The following is a 20,116-nucleotide window of genomic DNA, read 5'->3' as shown; positions in this document are numbered from 1 at the left end:
TAAAGGTTCTCCCTCCCTGTGGTCTGGAAGCAGGGGGTCCTGATGAGCATTCCCAGACCATTAGAACCCATGTCTATGAAGCAGAAAGCTCTTGCCAACTCACAAGTTTGAGTAAAACATTAACCTTCATCATGCTGTCTCAGTTTCTTGGCATTACTGTGGGTGATGCCAACCAAATAAAATAATGTGAACACGCTATTGCCCTGTCTCATGAATAAATTGAGTCCTCTTCCTCCTTGTGGCCCACCAATATTTCAAATTTCATGATTATAATTCCTTTAGTTTATGATTTTACTAAGCTTGTTCTGCCCTATTTTTCATTTTGAACTTTATAATTACAGCACATTTTTCAATTTGTTTTGCTCACATTGTTACTCTTTTTCTTTATTGTGATTATTGTGCTGTGCAATTCTCATTCCTTTTATGAACATCTATATTTTGGAATAAAATAAGAGCAACAAGTTACTAGATCAAAGTATAAGTACTTATTTTGGGGCTTTTGCCATGTCAGCATAGCATACTGATTTTTCCCATCAGGTTTTGCAGGCACTGCTTCTGTGTTAAGCACGATTATACATGGATGGAAACCATTGTAGCCATAATAATGTAGCATTGAGGAATAATAATTTTGAATGAATTATAAAATCACTATAATTATGAGATATATTGATTTAGTCCATATATGATTGCCAATGTGAGAGGTAAAGCCCCCATGTTTGTTCCTTTGTTACATGGGTCTCTCAATATATGTAGGTACCACCTTCTTGAAAAGGCTTGGTAAACTAAGACTAGCAAAGTGAAGATGTCATAAAAGAATATCATGTTCTGTATCTAAAGTGTTCTCTAGAGGCCATATGTTAAAAACAAAAGAGCAAAATGGACTTTGGGGAAGTGATTAGATCCTGTGGGCCTCAACATCATTAGTGGATCTCCTACCCTACCTACTGATGGGTTTATAATTAATGACTACTAGAAGCTGGCTTTAAAACTATAGATGGTAGCACTTAGTGGCAAAAAGTATCTTGTCCTTGGCCTTCTCACTCAACTCCTGGCTGCCATATTTGCTCTGTCACACACTCCTGATGCCATGATGCTCTTCTTCACCATAGGCCTATAACAATGGAATTAGCCAACCATGCACTGAAGCTTCTGAAGTTTTGAGCCAAATAAACTTTCTTTCTCTTAAAATTGTGTGAGTTTGAGTATTTTGCCATAGTAATGGAAAACTGGCTAACATATAGGGATTAGAGAAAGACTATTAAACATTAACTTTATGAAATACATACATATATGAAATATAACATTAAGTATACACATATGAGTACACCAAATAGTTCTCCAGAGTATGCACTTCCAAACCTAGCTCCAGGTAACTCTTCTCCTGAATTGCTGTCACTTCATTTCAGGTGAAGTGACCAGACATCAGTGACCAGGGTCAGCCCCATAGCATTCACTACTTGTTTTTGAGGACATGTAGATGCCACAAGTTCTTTAAGTGTTTGAACCAACCCCAGACCCAAGCAATATCGCAGTCCTAGCTCTCTTCCTTGTGTCTGTGGATCAGGATGTAAGATCTCAGCTACCGCTTGAACACTTAGCTTGCCTGCCTTCCTGCCTGCCTGCCTGCCTGCCATCGTGCTCCTTACCATAATGGTCATAGACTGTAACCCCTAAAACCATGCACCCCAAATTAAATGTTTTATTTTATCCTTGGCCATGATGATTTGTTGCAGCAATAGAAAAGTAACCAAGACACTCATAATTCAGTTAAACCTGCACTGCATCCTGCTATATACTTCCATTCTTAAATGCTTCCTTTCTGAATCACGGAGCAACACTTCAGTCACTTGGTATATCCAGCCCCTCACTCCTCACCCCAGTCTTGCCTTCTAAATAACCAAGTAAGCCATATATAGCAACTGTCCCAGTCCTTATGGTGGGAGAAGATGATGTGATCAGTTCTGGCTATAAAACATTCATTAAACACTCAGGGATTTGGGGGTTTGTCTTTCTCATGAACAGGACTGAAATTGCTGGCATTGTCACATGCCTAGCCACATCCCTTTGATCATTATAACTACGGAAGCTGGACTACGACCAGGAGGGAAAGACAGTATAATCACAGCATTACCCACTTTCTCACTGCTGAACCGAGACTGAAAGGAGAAAACAGGAAGGCTCCATAAATCCTCACCACAAAACTGTCTTTTATTAACAAAACCAAAGAACCCCAAACACTTTTTGTGGACATTACCTTTTTCCCTCCAGATTTCAAAATGGTATTCTGTGTGTACATATTTTTAAATTTTCAACACATTTAGAATACAGTTGTTGACATAAAACAAGCCTAAGAAACAAAAATGAGATTTTCTTAAATTAGATTTCATATATTTATAACTATCAAATGGTCATATTTGAGCCCTCAGTCCTGGTTTGCAAGCTATTCCTCCTTGGGACGGGGGCTGCAGCTTTTGTAGGACAGCAGCACGTGTCGTGGGTGTGAGGAAGGGATCGGTGTAGAGCGACTGAGATGCACAACTGTCAATACCAGTGGTGAGTGGGAAGGTGTCAGCCCATCCGTCTTAAAGGAGCAAACAAAACTCCCCATTAACCCTGGGGGTATTTTATTTTTCCCTCAGCAGGTTGGCCAGGAAGATACTAGTTATTTGTCAACCAGTTACGAGTAAACATAAAGGGGAGAGTCACCACTGCTACTGTTACCTTGAGGGCCCTTGGTCAAAGCCAGAGCCCTGCAAACTGCCATCTTGGTTCAGAAAAGGGCTTACTACACAGCCCCAGGGACTTCCTTCATGAACTACACAATCCGGATCTCAGAGATTAGCTCTGCTGTGTATTATTTGTGTTGAAATGGGTAAGAGGATGAAAACTGTACAGTTCGGATGAGACTAGACAGCACCTGTCTAGTTCTGCAGAACGGCTTCCCCTCAGCCTGACCGGGATGGTTTGCCCTACCTTTAGGTAAGGAGGTGCTGGACAGCCCTGAGAAGCCCATTATCAGGCTCAGGGAGATTAGAGGATAATCGTGGGGATTTATACACATGGAGGTAATCAACCCAAGGTGAACCAGAATAGTCACAACTTAGAATGAAGAGACTTAGGAGGCATCACCTGGAAACTGAAGGCCAGATGTTTAGAGTACCAGTCCCACAAACAAGGCTCAGCACTCAAAATGGTCCACGCATGATGAGGCCTTCTCTTGAAGACTCACGATTCTTTCTACTTTATAAAAGGAGGAGTAACTAGAGCAAGCATTTAGGAAGTACTGAGGTCCAGACTATTACACAATCCTGCCCATTTGTATCACGAACAACAATCAAACTCTGAAATTTATGTGACAGGATTATTAACCGTATGTGAATCCATCAAGATGTCCTTAAAAATAATTTAAAAATCACCCAGATAATAATTATCTTGGTTAGAATGTTTGTTCCTTGTGTGTATAAATTCAGCCTAGAATTTATCTCCTCAATTTGTATGAAAAATAAGGAATGTATTAATTTTAAATTCATACCTTAATAATTTACCAACATATGAAATAAACTTTTGAAGGGCTATAGATGGATCTGGCTGGCATTATCTACTCTGTTTTACAGGGATAAGCTATACCGATAACAGGTGGAGGCTGTTTTAATCTGGGTGAATGTCTGAGAACTGCTAATAATTAGTCACTAATTGTGTTGACCATAAGACACAAAGAGGGAAGCAGTGTCACCTGTGCCTTCTCAAGCTGACTTGCCCACTTTCCTTCTGGTTCAGGAAGCAGCCTTTCACTCACGCTCTTCTGAAAGCTGCCCGTGGAAAATGCTAACACACTTTTCTCACAGGGTATCTAGATTTGCTAGCTGATGTTTAAGACACATCACACAACTGTTTCTTTGTTGATAGAGATGACATCCTACTTTAGATACTATGTACAAAAAGGTGTGGCTGTCGCCTTAAACACTCCCACATGCTCAGCTAAGAGGCCATGTGATGAGTGTGACTCTTCTATCTAGTCAATTCACACCTATAGACAAGCACCAAGAAACATGCACACTACAGGGAGCCTAGATATGGAGAATTCGTATTTCACCATGAAGGGGAACGCTGTCACGAAGTGCTGACGTGTGGTTTCTATCACTCATGCTCTACTTTGGGGGTCTTCGCAACAAAAGGGGCTGTGAGGGTTTTGCCCCCCCTTTTATTCTTTACATTAGGTTCTGTGTCAGGCACTAATCAGTCAGGTGGCTTTTGGTCCAATGGTATGTTAGTTGTCTTTTTGCACCGTTTTAATCCTTCTGCAAAAAGCCAAGTTCAAATGCTGGAAACCGTGACGTCTCTGGTACCAAGATGTCAGAGAGAAAGTGAACAGCACCAGCCATACCTGCAAAGCAAAATATGCATCTCTTAAGAACTTCATGGGCTAGTGAATAAAATAAAGTGACATTAATCCCTTCCTTCATCTACAGGGGCTATAAGGGCATAAGGAAAAGTCCCATCATCATTTAAAAGAGGCATCATTAGAAACAGCACCCACCATTCCTTATTAGAGTGTGTGTGTGTGTGTGTGTGTGTGTGTGTGTGTATGTATGAATTCAGGCATATGCAGTGTGAGCATGGACATCAGCAGACAACTTGAAGTGTTAGTCCTTGCCTTCCACCTTGTTTGAAACAGGGTTTCCATTTTCTATTGCACACACACCAATGTAGCTGATTGGCAAGATTCTGAGGTTCCTCCTGCGTCATGTCCCAATTACTCTTCAAAGTGATGGAATTATACACTTGAGCTATATACATCTACACATCTGGATTCTGGGGATTCAAACTCAGATTCTCACACTTGTGTGACAAGCAAATTTACCTACTGCGCTATTTCCTCAACTCCATTATATTATGTTTTAAGGAGTAGCTTTTGGATCCTCATCGTGCATTTGAAATGTTAAGATGACATTGCAGCATCTACCAAAGAGATACAGATGTAGATCTAGGATGCAGCTATAGTGCTTATCTAACAAGCATGAGGGTCGAGTACTATAATCCAATGATAAAACAAACAAAAGCCCTTGAAGAATTTAAGGATGTTACCGACTATATGTCAATAAGTGAAATTTTCCTGTCAAAGCTCTTATAGTCTTATATTTTCTTTGGCTTCTAAGAAAGTAATTTTCAAATAAGTGCATGCATATATAAAGAGAAATAATGCAGAAGTTATTATATGAGGCCACCCTATAACATCCCCATGAGAAACAAACAAGATCTCCTGAGTAACTGGGAACGTGGGGGGAGGGTGGATTAGTAGAAGGAGTGAGGAGAGGAGAAGGGGAGGGGAAGAGGAATTGGCAAGGTCAGGTTGGGAGAGTAAGGAGAGAGATGTCTTGTTAGTGGGAGCCATTATAGGGTTAGTGAGAAACCTGGCACCAGGGAAATTCCCAGGAACCTATAAAGGATGATCCCAGTTAAGAATCTAAGCAACAGTGGAAAGGATACCTTAACTGCCCTTCCCCTGTAAGCAGACTGATGACTACCTCAATTGTCATCATAGAACCTTCAACCAGTACCTGACCAAAGGAGAAGCAGAGATCCACAGCTAAGCACTGGGCCGAGCTCCTAGGATCCATTCATAGAGAGGGAAGAGCGATAATATGAGCAAAGGGGTCAAGACCATGATGGGGACATCCACAGAACCATCTGACCTGAGCTAGTGGGAGCTCACTGACTCTGAACTGACAGCTGAAGAACCTGCATAAGACTGAGCTAGGCCCTCTGAATGTGGGTGACAGTTGGGTGGCTTGGGCAGTTTGTGGGGCCACTGATCATGGAACCTTAGTGCATGAACTGGCTTTTTGGAACCCATTCCCTATGGAGGGATACCTTGCTCAGCCCAGATACAGGGAGGAGGGCCCTGGTCCTGCCTCAAGTGATGTGACAGACTTTGTTGACTCCTCATGGGAGGCTTCACCCTCTCTGAGAAATAGATGGGGAGTGGGGTTGGGAGAAAGTCAGGTAAATGGGAGAGGGTAGGAAGAGGGAACTGGGGTTAGTATGTAAAATAAAAAAAAAAGATTGTTTTAAAAATAATAAAAAAGAAAATTACTTTTTTAGATGTTAAAGAAAATATAATAAACCAAAAAGAATCTTTTTCTTTCTAGAACTTCAATTATAATTATAATATTTATTAATTATATTACAATAATATATATTAATTATATATATTAATTATATTCTTGTATATTTATAAACCTGGGTAGACTACATAATTATTGTTGCTTTTACTAATGACTTTGTTATAGCCATCAGTAAAAATATTGAACAGTCTTCAATATTCACTCATTTTTCTAATTATTAATATCAACTACTACTTTCCATTAATATAAGTTACTAGTAATTCTTTATATAATTTAAAGACTTAAGTGTATTTAAAAAACTAAGAACATATAAAATAATATATAAAATGCAGAAGAGGAAACTTATTATCCCCCTATCCAATAAGCCTTCCAGGTTTTGTCTGTCTATGTATTTCACAGAAGTTCTAAAATTTTGGGGGACATTCGCAGAACAAATGTAGGCAAGATAAGCATGCTTACTATAATTTTGTTTTAGTTCTGAAGTGTTACTCAAGCAACACTGAATGTACCAATGCTTGTACTTAGAACAGAAGAACCAAATATCCAAATGTAAGATTTTATTTTTCATACTCTCCTACCTTCAAAGAGGGAATACGGTCTGTCAGGAATGCGACACCCATGTGCTCCATAATCGAGGCACCACTCTGCAAACTAACAAGAAAGACAATCCTTTTTAAGAATAGAATTTAAGAGGCAACAAATGGGACACTTGGATGAATTTATAAGAACTGAAGAGGGGGCTCAAGAGAGGCTCAGTGGTTAAGAGCATATAGTACTTTTCCAGAGGACCCTAGTTCAATTCTAAGCACCCAGCCAGATGCTCACAAACACCTGAAATTCCAGCCTTAGTGGGAACTGACTCTTCTGCCATCTTCAGACATCACATTCCTATACACACACAGAGAGACACATAATTAAAAATAATAAAAATAAATATTGAAACAAATAATTAAAGAGGCCTGTAGTGGGAGTTGCGGGCTGTGTTCCTGCCGCCCCAGCTCCTGGTCGCCTGGCTAGCTTATGCCCCAAAATAACAACACACAAACTGTATTCTTTAAACACTGCTTGGCCCATTAGCTCTAGCCTTTACTGGCTAATTCTCATATCCCGATCAACCCATCTCTAATAATGTGTGTAGCACCAGTCTTACCGGGAAAGATTCAGCATGTCTGACCTGGCGGCTTGCTTCATCGCGTCTACCCCAGAGAGGAGAGCTATCGAGTCTGAGCTCACTTCCTCTTCCTCCCAGCATTCTGTTCTGTTTACTCCACCCACCTATGTTCTAACCTATGAGGGCCAAGCAGTTTATTTTTTAACCAATGACCTTCCTCCATCAGAGGCCAGTTTGAACAGTAGTGATTCTAGGACTCTGGACTGTATTGTTTGAAGAAAACCCCCTAGCAGGATGAGAGTTAGGGACCTTTCCTTGCCTGATTCCTCTTCTGTAGGGTTGGAGAGATGGCTCAGTAGTTAAGAGCACTGCCTGCTCATTCCAAAGGTCCTGAGTTCAATTCCCAGCAACCACATGGTGGCTCACAACTATCTATAATGAGATCTGGTGCCCTCTTGAGTTAGAGACCTGGTCAGTAGACCTCATCAACTTAGACTATGAAACCCAATATGGACAAGTTCAACCGAATCACCATATATGGGCGCCCATGCATGCTTCAGCATTGCCAGGGCATAAAATTCATTTTCAAAATTTCAGGCCACATCTACCTTAAAACATTGTAGGGACAGCTGGAGGAGAAAAGCAAAATTCAACAGCACCCTGCCTATTACTTCCAAGAGCTTGCTCCATCTGAATAAAAATTCCTGCCCTGAACTTGCCTTCAGACTTGGCCGCTGGCTCCCGCTGGCCTTAGTAACTTCTGGAGAACACACTCAGTGTGCTGCTTTTTCCTCCATATCTCTTTGCTGTCTTAAAAACTGTTGCTGGAACAATTCTCCATTAGGGAAATACTTTGGCCCTTAGCTCTTTACTCTCTGGGCTTTGCATCCTTAATAAGCTAAGGCCTTCCTTCTTCTATCACGGACACTGCCTTGGTGTCGAACTCATCACTTCCAAACACCAGTGTGGGAACCCAAGTTCTTCCTGATCCTTCCCACCCAGATCCACGGTGATGTTTCTAAAGAAGAGTCTCAACATGGATCCTCCATTTTCCAAACTGGTGTTCAGTGCTGTCTAGTTTTAAAAATCACCTGTAGGTCCCGAAAATTACTAGTAAGAGGGATTCTTTATTTAAATGATCTAGAGTAGGTCACACTGATCTTCAGGTGTAATCAAGGTTGAGAACTGCTCTGTGCAAATGTGACTTCAAGTCATATTTAACACGCTGCCCCCACCATGGCATCCCACAGCACTGAAGTGCTCCCTCTCCAAGATTCACTAAGATGCCTCCTGACTCTGTGGCTTTGTGCTGGGTACTCTAAAGGAAAGTATCCCACTTCCCTAGGTTACTCCCTTCCTGACTCACTTGCAAAGTACTATTATTGAAGAAATAGGCCTCCCTATTTATGTAACCATCTAATATTAAAGTTACCCCTGCCTCTAGCTCCTGTTCTGCCCTGACCCCATGATCTAGCAATCATGAACTTTATATCTTTGGATGCTTCAAGCTCTAAGCCTTTGGGCAGGCAGCTTCCTCTCTCTACAATGTTCCCCATTTCCTTCTACATAACTTCCAGCTGTCTTCCTGTCTTGGCTTACACACCACTTTCTGATCTCGCATAACCAGTCTGGGTTCTGCCCTCTTACATGCTTCTACAGCATCCCATGATTAATCCGTGAATGTGGGCACCCTACAGATATTCAAAATCAGAGAGGCCATTTTATTTGAGTTGACAAAAACAAACTAACAAAAACACCCTATAATGGTAGCAGGTGTTCACTCTCCAGATGGTATACACATGTTATCCATAATGCCTCTATCTGTCAATGGCCACAGCAAACATTTTAGTGTATTTTCTTCTATTGTTTAGTGTCTGTACATAATTGCACCATGTGAAACATGCATAGTAATAAAAATACAAGCAAGCATTTACCAAGTCTAGCTTCTTGCCACTCATGAAAATATACTGAAGCCATATTTGTCTTTATTTAGGGCCATGTGCTACTGTTGTACATATTACAGAAGAGTAACCTAGACAAGGACGATCATGGAGCTTAAATTTCACCAGTTTGAGCCAAGCAATAAGCAATACACTCAATGAATAACTGGAAGATTCTTCCATGTGGCAGTCTTAAAGATCCTGAAGAATGTCACAGTTAAACTAGCCCTGGAGTGGCAAAGAGTTGCTCTGTAAATTGCAGAGGGAAGTACATTTTTGGTGAAGGAAACAGGTAATAACAGTTTAGAGTCCGTTACATTGAGAAGGAGGTGCAGTGAGGCAGTATGTCTGAAAGGGGCATAAGATGAGACAAGGGTCAAGGCATGCAGGCCTACGGAAACTTGGAGAGGAGTGTAGATTTGTCATGCAGCCGAATGCGACACTGATGAAGGCTTTAACTAGGAACAATTGTAGATGGTCCACATGTTATCTCATTTAATTCTTGAAACATCCTGGGTAGATAGGTAGTTGTTTTCTCTTCATTTTTTTCAAATAAAGAAATAGAGGCTTGATGAATAAATGTACTTTAGGACAATAAAACTCATATATAAGCTGGGTATGACATCAAAGATCTGTAACCCTAGAACTTGGGAGGGGGAGCAGCAGGAAGATCAGAGTTCGTGGTCATCTTTGGGAACAGCAAAACCAAAGCCCCTCTGCGCCAGCTCAGACTCTTCAAAATCAAACACATAAGTGATGCTTATATACAGTACAGTAACTCTGACCAGGCAGTGTGATCCCTGAACTTCTGGTCTTCAGAGTAACCTTTATGTTTGCTGCCCTCATCTCAAAGATGGGGACAGAGGACCAAGGACAATAATGTGACAGAAGAAACAGGGTCAACCACAGACTGGGATGGACAGGCTCACAGAGGGAAGAGGAGTTGCGCTGTTGTACTCTGTCCTGGGAAGTTCCGAACCTGCAGGGATAGAGGTGTCCTCACCTTGCAGGCTCGATAGAGGTACTTCTTATCCTGCGTAAGGTGGTAAAGGGACAAAAAGGAATAACCATTTCCGGAGGTTCCATGGCAGATTCCATAACCTTTCCGGAGCAGACCTCGCTGCCAAATCACATCGCTGCACTCCATGGCCTCTTTCAAGTATTTTTCCTCTTTAAAAACCTAGAGAGGGAGAAAACAAAACAGTGTCAGCAAAATGTTTTCAATGAAGAACTAGAAAACCATTTCCCCCACTGATTAGAAAAGTATACAACATTAGGAAGACTGAACTAAGCATTATGGTTAAGCAACCAGAAGAAGCTCTCTACCCAGCCAGGTCCTGCTCATCCTTCTCCTCTAGGGTCTATCCCAGTGAGTCCCCCACCCCATCCTCCTTAATCCACCAGATCTAGCTCTGGTCCCACATTCAGTGTTGAGGCCTAGTCTGGCACCCTGTGCCTGGATGGCAACTAAACTCTAAACTGGGCCTCTCCTCTCCACATGTCCTGAGCACCTTCCTTCAGACTTCTACTGGGCTTAGAAACTTCCCCCAGTCTGAGCTGAGCCCCACCTACTTCTGGTTACCCCATTTGGGCATCAACACTAAATTGCTCCAAGACTGAACCCTAAACCCCATTCAACTGAAGGCAATCTGACAAGTTGAGGTGAATGGAAAGAGAAATCCAAACATCAAGTCAACAAAGTACAGACACGATTTCCATGCCAAGAAACACTACCAACAAAGTAACTTCAGATGTCTAGGTCCCATTGCAATAGCACAAGCCACATAAATAGATCATCACTGAAAACACAGTCCTCTCTTAGTGATGTTCCTGAACAAAAGCAACTCAGATGATACAGAAAACAAGATGTAAAACAGCAACGATACATATGAACAAGGAACTCAAAGAAGATATGAACAAATACCAGAACGAAGACCGAAAACTGTGAATGGAATAATGAAAACAATACAAGATATGAAAATAGAACTTAATAAAGAGACTCTCAGAAGAAACCCAAAATGAAATAACTCAGGAGAGCCTCATCCATAGATTGGATCAAACTAAAAAGAGAATATCAGGCTTTGAAGACAAAGGAGAGGAATTTGATCACTGAATCAAAGAAAATCTCAAGTCCAAACAGAAAAAAAAAGAAACCATGAACAGGACACAAAGGAGCCAAACGCTATTTAAAAAACAAAACGGAAGCCGGACAGTGGTGGCGCACGCCTCTAATCCCAGCACTCAGGAGGCAGAGGCAGGTGGATCTCTGTGAACTCGAGGCCAGCCTGGTCTACAAGAGCTAGTTCTAGAATAGGCTCCAAAAAACTACAGAGAAACCCTGTCTCAAAAAGCAAAAATAAACAAAAAGCCACAACAAAAAAAAACTTAACCTACAAATAATAGGTATAGAAGGAGAAGAAATCCAGGTCAGAAGCAAAGAAAATATTTTCTACAAAATTATACAAAACTTGCCTCATCTAAAGAAAGAGATGCCTATTAAAGTTGAAGAGGCATACAAAATACCAAATAGACAGGACCAGAAAAGGAAGTAAGTCCCCATGTCATGCAACAGTCAAAACACTAAATTTATAGAATATAGGACATTGAAAACTAAGAAAGATCAAGTTATTTTAAAAGACTCCCCATCAGAATACCAGCTGGCTTTTGAAATGTCAATTTTTAAAATATCTTTGAGAAATTTGTGTGTGTACTATATTCACACAATTTCTTCCTTTTCCCTTCCCTCTCAGTCCTTCCATGCCCCCCAAATTCATGGCTTCTAAATTATTAATTATTATTGTTACAGCTGGGTGATGGTAGCACACTCCTTTAATCCCAGCACTTGGGAGGCAGAGACAGACGGAGTTCAAGGCCAGCCTGGTCTACAGAGTAAGTTCCAGGACAGCCAGGACTACAAAGAGAAACCCTGTTTCAAGAAACCAATGTGTGTGTTTGTGTGTGTGTGTATGTAATACATATATATGTATATAAAATTGTTACACACACACACATATATACATACATATAGATTATTTAGTGTTGCTTGTATGTGTATGTTTAGGGCTGACTGATTGCTTTGGAGATCACCTATCTAGAGGCTCATCCCTGGAGAAGACTGAATCTCCCTCACTAAGGGTAGGGCTCAGGAGAGAAGCAAGAACTTTACATGTACTAGTATGTCTAGATCATCTATCTATCATCTACCTATCATCCATCCACTTATAACCTATCATCCATCCATCCATCCATTCACCTATCTATCTATCTATCTATCTATCTATCTACCTACCTATCATCTACCTATCATCCATCTATCCATCCATCCATCCATCCATCCATAAATGTTTCCTAGTATACTGGTTTTGGTAGGATGGTTATTTTCACAATATTTAAATATTTACTCTACCAATCTGTGAGTATAAGAGGCCTTTCTACCTTCTAATGTTTCCTCGATCTCTCTATTTGAAGATTTAAAGAATTCACTAGAGGGGTCTTTTACCTCCTTAGTTTTATTACTACTTTTTCTTGTCTTTGTTTTCTTTTCGGCTATTGTGAATGGTATCACTTTCATGATCTCTTTCTCAATGTGTTTATAGCAAATTGATTTAATATTCAGCCATTTTGCTAAAAGTGTTGACCATTTCTGAAAGTTTTCCAGTGGAATCTTTGGGATCTCTTCTGTATAAGATCATGTCATCTGTAAACAGGGATAGTTTGACTTCTTTTCTGACTTGTGTCCCTTTACTCTCTTTATCTTGCTGCTTTAGGTAGTGATTCAAACACTATATTGAAAATAAGTGGAGACAGTGAACAGTCCTGTCTCAATCCTGATTTTATTTATTTATATTATTTAAAAACAGATCTCTCTAAGTAGCCCTGGCTATCCTGGAATTTGCTATATAGACCAGACTGTCTTTGAACTCACAAAGATCTGCTGCCCTATATTTCCCATGTACTGGGATAAAGGGAGTACTCCATGCCAAGCCTTGTTCCAGATTTTAAACTAAAGGATGCTGAAAGTAAAAAAGTTGTCTTCTTCAGGAAAGAGCACAGAAGTTGGTTATCCAGTGCAAATTGTCAGCCCCCAAAACACATTTACAAGTAATTTCATATAGAATGAACATATTGTGTTTGTATATTAAGGAATAGATATAATATATACACATACATGTAATGTGTATAATCTGTGTATATACGCATATATGTAATATATACATATAACATAATGCGATATATGTACATACAATATATATACGATATACATATATGTGTGTTATGTATGTACATGTATATATTTATATTTATCAACAATTAAAGAAAAAGAGGCCATGAATTTGAAAGAAAGCCAGGGAATACATGGGAGGGACTGGAGGAAAGAGAGGGAAGTGGGGAAACAATATCATTATTTTATAATCTCAAAACATTTTATACATATGTATACACATAGAAATACAAACATAACTTAAAAAATAAGTCAGATTTGTTAGCTTGTAATCCTGGTGCTGGGGAGATGGAGAAATGCTGCTCCCTGGAGCTCACTGACCAGCCAGTCTAGCCCACCCAGTGTGTTCTAGGGCAGTGAGAAATTCAGAAAAAAAATAAAACAAATGGTACTGGAGGAACCATATCCGAGGCTAACCACTGGCCCTTAAATACATGGACACATATATGTACCTAAGCATACATGATCGCACAATGTACACAAATACAAAACTAATTAAATTAAAAGGTAGAAAGTGAGGTGGGAGAGATGGTTCAGAAGTTAAAGCACTTGCATAGCATGCGGCCTTGGGTTCAGACCCCCAGAATCCGTGTGAAAGTGGCTGTGATAATACACATTTGTAATCCCAGCACTCCTATCAGGAGAAAGGAAGCAAAGGAAAGGAAATCCTCAGAAGCACACGGACAGCCAGCCTAGCATGCATAGCAGCAAAATGACAACAGTCCTTGCTCAAACATGACGGAAGGCAAAGACCAACACCCCAGGTTACCCCCTGACTCGGCACATGTGTGCTCACATGAAGATGGAGATGACACCCAAGGTTGCCCTCTGAGCTCTATACATACGGCCCGGCACATGTATACTCACACCAGCACAGAATGCAAAATTTAAATTAGTATTCAGTGTACAACCTGAACGATGCAGAGGCACCAACCTGATAGGCCTGCAAGAGCATGTGGATGACTCCTGGAGCACCATGGCACCAGTGGACCAATCGGTCTGTTTCATTGCTTAACGAGGACGGGTAATTTCCAGATCGGAATTTTTTGTGGCGCACATAATCAATACTAGGTTTCACCATTTCTGTTAAGGTTTCTTGGTCCACTTTTGCTTCTGGCTTTAAAGGCACAAAAGAAAACAATTTATCTTTCTGTTTTTTAACTACTGTAACATGGCTAATCTACTAAAGCATTAATTATTCATAACACTAAAGAAGATATAAAATTAGATACAATCTTTTGGGTTTTTTTTCAGACATAGCTTTTTTGTTTGTTTCAATTCCACTAATACATTCTATTTGAAATCTTTAATGTATTAGTGTTCCAATGTGTTGAACTTTCTATTCTTTGACGAACTGAGGCCACCACTTGAAATCCAGCCATCATCCAGATGGGTGAGAAGAGCAGGGGACTCTAATGAACCTGAATTATGAGAGTTTTATGTGTGTGCTGTCTAATCGCTCATTTCCTTCCATGTTGCTTTTGCCTCCTCCCAAAGGCCAAGTACAACACACCCCTCAAATCTATCAACTGGCTTTTTCATTCTGGTCAAATTATTTCACCTCAATTTCTTTATAAGATAATCAGAATAATTAGCTCCTATTGAAAAGTATATGCCTATCTCCTTCATTCAGTAGTTTGTATAATAATGGTTATTACTCACTGAAAACATTCAAGCTGTTACCTTGGGAAATGAATAAAGTTTGCATTATGGAACTAGGACTACAAACAGTTGGAACTATTTTAAGGAACACTTTCAGTTCGTTCCTTTTTAATAAAAGTAGTGAAATATAAAATATTCAAAGGGTTTCACAATACTATACAGATTCTTATCAAAAAATGGTGGCAACAAATTGCAAGTACGGCTAATTAAATGTCTTTTAGTGTGACATATTACCAAGCCCTCACAAATCTGGGCTATTGATAAAGTCTGGGATAAAGAAGTCTCTGTCGACATACATGGGTCTCTGTGGGAAAGGGAAATAGACAAGAACTCCTGAGAAAACTGGGAGTGTGGGGAGAGGAGAAGGGAGGGTGGAAGAGGAGAGGAGGCAGGAGAAGGGAGGTGGGGAGGAGAACATGAGGGAACTAGATGGGGGAAGGACAGAAAGGGGGAGCAAGGAAAGAGGCATCTTGATTGAGGGAGCCATTATAGTGCTAGCAAGAAACCTGGCACCAGGGAAATTCCTAGGAATCCACAAGGATGACCCCAGCTAAGACCCTAAGCAATAGTGGAGAGGGTACCTGAACTGGCCTTCTCCTGTAATCAGATTGATGAATACTTTAACTGTTACCATAGAAACTTCATCCAGCAACTGATGGAAACAGACAGAGAGCCAAGCTAGCACCAGGCTGAGCTCCCAGAGTCTAGTCAAAAAGAGGGAGGAGCAACGATATGAGCAAAGGGGTCAAGACCATGATGGGAACACCCACGAAAACACCTGACTTAAGCTAGTGGAAGCTCTCTGACTCCAGACTGACAGCAGGGGAACCAGCACAGGCCCAAACTAGGCCCTCTGGATGTGGGTGACAGTTGTGTCGCTGGGACAGTCTGTGGAGCCACTGGACCAGGACTTAACCCTAGTGCTTGAACTGGGTTTTTGGAGCCCATTCTCTTTGGAGGGATAGCTTGCTCAGCCTAGATATAGGAGAGAGGGCTTGGTCCTGCCTCAAAGTGATGTGCCAGACTTTGTTGACTCCCCATGGGAAGGCTTACCCTCCGAGGAGTGGATGGGGGTGATGAGGTGGGTGGAAGGCGGCGTGAGCTAGAAGAGAGGGGGGAGTAGAAACTGGGGTTGGTATATAAAATAAAAACAAAAAATAAATAAAAGAAGTTTCTGGCCGGGCAGTGGTGGCGCACGCCTTTAATCCCAGCACTTGGGAGGCAGAGGCAGGCGGATCTCTGTGAGTTCGAGACCAGCCTGGTCTACAGAGCTAGTTCCAGGACAGGCTCCAAAACCACAGAGAAACCCTGTCTCGAAAAACCAAAAAAAAAAAAAAAAAAAAAAAAGAAGTTTCTGTCCATTGACTTAATTTTCATTTGATTCTTTGAACAAACTTCTAAATGAGGTATACATATTATTCAAGACTAAAGAGAAATATTGCTGTGAAATTGCTATTATCCTATTACTATTACATAAGATAATCTTATTTCCTTATCAAAAAAATTTTGTTAAGCATGGAGTAAAATACAACTTAAGGAATAAACTTGCTTCTAAAATTTGTTGAAGTAAAGTTAGTTTAATGTTTAAAAACATTTACATATTTAAAAACCTTTGGGTATTTTCCTGAGATACAGAATGTGTTAGATATTTTTCTAACTATAGTTCATGATGTATATTTTCAGAATACTAAATTATGCCTAGAAAAATTATTTTTATCTAGCTAAATTCTTAGGTGTGCATGCTTTAATTCTAACACTCAGAAGTGGAGCAGAAAGATCAAGAAAGGGTACAAGGCTATAACTGCTTACACAGGGAAGTCAAGGCTAGCCTTGCTTGCTACATGAGATCCTGTCTTAAAAAATAAAATAAAACACATAATACAATGTTTAGAAAACTTATTATTCAAAGAAACCACCATTCCTTCTTGAGATACAAACGGCTTTTCCTTTTTTAGTGATTTCCTCACTCTTCCTAAATAACATGTAGACAGCTATGTCCTGACCTACTGATTTTAGATGTCAGTGTTTCCCTTGTTTCTCATCAGCCCCATAGCATTTTCTCATCACCGTTTTTGGCTATATTCCTACTCATTGTGTTCTATCTAGACTAAACTATGCAACTACTTCTTGATATTAAGAAATTGGCTGGTGAATTATATTCTACAAGCTTAACGTGTGACTGGGGTGACCGCCAGACTGCAGAAGTGGGGGTGACTTGTAGTTCAAGGCTCAAAGCAGACGGCCCTGTCCTCAGGAAGAGCTAATGCTCTCCAAGTCCCCAACCAGTCTGCTGGAGAACACCCTCTGCTTGCCCAAAGTAAGCCTTTGTCTGTGTTAGGAACTTCAGTTGATAAGCTGGGCACATCTCGTCTCATCTCAAAACAACCTCAAGGAAATGTCTAGGATGTCCAACCAAATGTCTAGGCACTGTGGCTTAGGCAGATGTAAACAACGAATCAACTGTTCAGATGCCTAGCCAACATTTTTCAACAACAGGGGGCTTGAAAATGCCTGTTGTTTATACATCTTCTACCTAAGATAGTTGTCATATTTTGAATCTGAAGTACCCCCCCTCCCCACCTGGTGGCACTGTTTTAGGAAGTCCTGGAACCTTTAGGAGGTGTGCCCTAGCTGAAGGAAGCTGGTAGGCTTTGTTTGCAGTCTGAGTTCTGGCTGCTGATGCCTCATGTTCCCGACACCATGCTCTCCTCAACTGCAGTGAATCGTATCATCTTGAACCAAGAGTCCCTTAAGCTGTCTGCTGGGATTTTATCACAGCTTCTGGTTAAACATAAGCAGGATCAGGACATCAGGGCTGGACTTCTTTCTCATAATTAACAGCTCGTAAAGCTAAGAACTGGAACCTCAGGACTCTGGTAACTGGTCAGAGGAATGAGCTCTGAGAAGAGACATGGCATCGTGAACTGAGTTCACTGATTGATAACTACCTAGACCTACACCCTAAACCTTGTATGTTTACCGTTTAACAGAAAGCTTCTCGATAAATAACAGAACTATAGCTTTGCTCCCTTCTATGATGGCTAATTACTTGAATAAGACGAAAGCCCCCAGGAAAGCTGCTTATCCCAGAGACTTTAGAAACAGTATAAAGTCTACCTAAAATGAATATAGTCATAGCAACAACAACAGCAAAATTACAAAATTAGAGTCTCCAAAAGGAGATTTTAGTCTCTTCCCTGGGGCAGAGGCTGCACTGGCTGCTGTTTGAAAGGTGTCTGAGGACAGGAATGCAACATGGTGCTCCCATGTGCCATGTGGAATTCAGCTCCCTTTGCTCTCTTCTTGGCCTGGCCTTCTCTGATCAAAACAGATGGTTTCTTATTTAAGCCCCAACTCCTTTTGTTGCTTATAGGAATTACTGGAAAGAAGGGTCTAACAGATCCAAAAGCCCCTTAGAGATGTCTGAAGAAGCCCCTTCCTCCACAACACTGCCTTCATATCAACACAGACAAAGACCGGTGCAGCTTCTGTTGTATTTAAGTTCCCCAGTTCTATGGTTCTGCAGGAAAAACCTATTGGTTTCTTGGTGACAGCTTCCTTGGGCATTTCTGTGTGATCCTCTGTCCCATTAGGTCATTTGCCTTTTTTTAACTTATTTTCAGTTTATACCATTTCCTTTTTGGGTCCTACACGTTTCTAGTTTCATTGAAGAGCTGGAATTTCTGTGTTTGTTGTTCCTGTTATTTAGAAAGAATTTGAAAGAGAACTTTGTCTTTATCCTACCACTGCAAAAGTGGACTCCCATTTTTCAAATGCATTTGGAAAAGTTTTCATATAGACTATACTGCCAGTCTTCTAAATGACAACGAGAGATGGAGTGACCGCAGGACAGGCAGTATGGTGCTGAGGATATGCACGTAACACATGTAGCCACTTCGGTAGCAGCCAGCTCCATCACACCCCTTAACTCCTTAACTGTGTCTGTAGAAGCTGGCCCATGTTTCTAAACAGCAGTTACTAAAGAGTGCTTCTGTGTTCCTCACCTTAAAAGCAAATAAGTAAAGTTTTCATAATTTGTATTTCTCTTAAAGAACAACATCAACCCAAGCATCTGTATCTGAAGCACATACCTGCCTTAAAGAGTCCCTACTTCATGAGGAGGATGAGAGCAGAAGGAAGCAGTGAGCGACAAGCGACTATTCTGGGACAAACTAGACATGGAATGCACTTTTAGGAATTCACTGCTGTAAAGCCAAGTTAATTGTCTATGAGTCAAAGTAGAACCCTTAGTTCAGTCTATTTGGTCTCTATGAAGAATTTAATACCCCGTTCATATTGGTCTAATGTATATGGTCACTATGTTTATTATCCCAGAGAACTCTTACATACCTGCATTAACATGTAGTAGATTCCAGCCATGCCATGGGCTGCTCCAACATACTGCTTCCTGTGCCACTGATACAGCAGGGGGCAGCGCTCAGTTTTCCTTTCTTCCCTTGACAATGTCTTTCCTGACTCAATAATAGCAGTGACTACCTGTGAAGACAAGGAGACATTAGAAATAAAAACAACTTACAAGCATCTTCATCTACTCTAATTAATATTAGTGTGTGGGAGAAGACAGAGAAGTTATTTAATTAAAAAAAATTAAGCATTCATTATCTAGCAATTACTTTTATTTAATAAATTCAGTCAGAGAGAAATCAGAAAGTAATGCTTGAGGGGAAAACATTAAAAAGTCTACTTAGGGAACTGAAGTTCTTAGTATAAAAAAATAGACTAAATTTTATAAAACCTTCCTATTAAAAAACTACGCCAAACTTCTTACTTGCTTCATAGCTGTTACATTTTCTCTGAAAGGCAACAAGTAAATCTCTAAGGTGGTACACACACTACTTTCATTGATGAAGTTGAGGGGGTGCTAAGGAACGGGGTCTTCTGTGCTATGGTCTAATGTCTGGAATGATATATAGCAAAGACCCACTTTGTAAAGTGCTGCGAGTTTTAGATGGGCATCCATCCAGCCTTCTAGCCTGCCATCTAGGTTGTGGGAATGAGACGTGAGCAGATGTGAGGTGGGCACCTTGTAAGTGGA

The 20,116-nt window shown here is 40.6% G+C and overlaps 1 protein-coding gene across 1 annotated transcript in view; it reads right to left on the bottom strand.

Moving 5' to 3' along the window:
- Positions 1 to 2,187: 2,187 nt before the first annotated feature.
- Lancl2 (LanC like glutathione S-transferase 2) overlaps positions 2,188 to 20,116 on the bottom strand; it is a 44,352-nt gene continuing 26,423 nt past the window's right edge. Inside the window, exons 6-10 of the mRNA XM_057783685.1 lie at positions 19,411 to 19,557; positions 14,333 to 14,515; positions 10,180 to 10,356; positions 6,704 to 6,776; positions 2,188 to 4,384 (exon numbers count right to left, since the gene is read on the bottom strand). Of these exons, the coding sequence (XP_057639668.1) occupies positions 4,290 to 4,384; positions 6,704 to 6,776; positions 10,180 to 10,356; positions 14,333 to 14,515; positions 19,411 to 19,557 (675 nt within the window). The 3' untranslated portion in view covers positions 2,188 to 4,289. The remainder of the gene's footprint in view (positions 4,385 to 6,703; positions 6,777 to 10,179; positions 10,357 to 14,332; positions 14,516 to 19,410; positions 19,558 to 20,116) is intronic.

This window comes from Chionomys nivalis, chromosome 1 (assembly GCF_950005125.1).
Source record: "Chionomys nivalis chromosome 1, mChiNiv1.1, whole genome shotgun sequence".
In the NCBI taxonomy this organism is placed as follows: Eukaryota; Metazoa; Chordata; class Mammalia; order Rodentia; family Cricetidae; genus Chionomys; species Chionomys nivalis.
The sequence above is the reverse complement of the archived record's forward strand: the minus strand, read 5'-3'. Positions and strand labels throughout refer to the sequence as shown.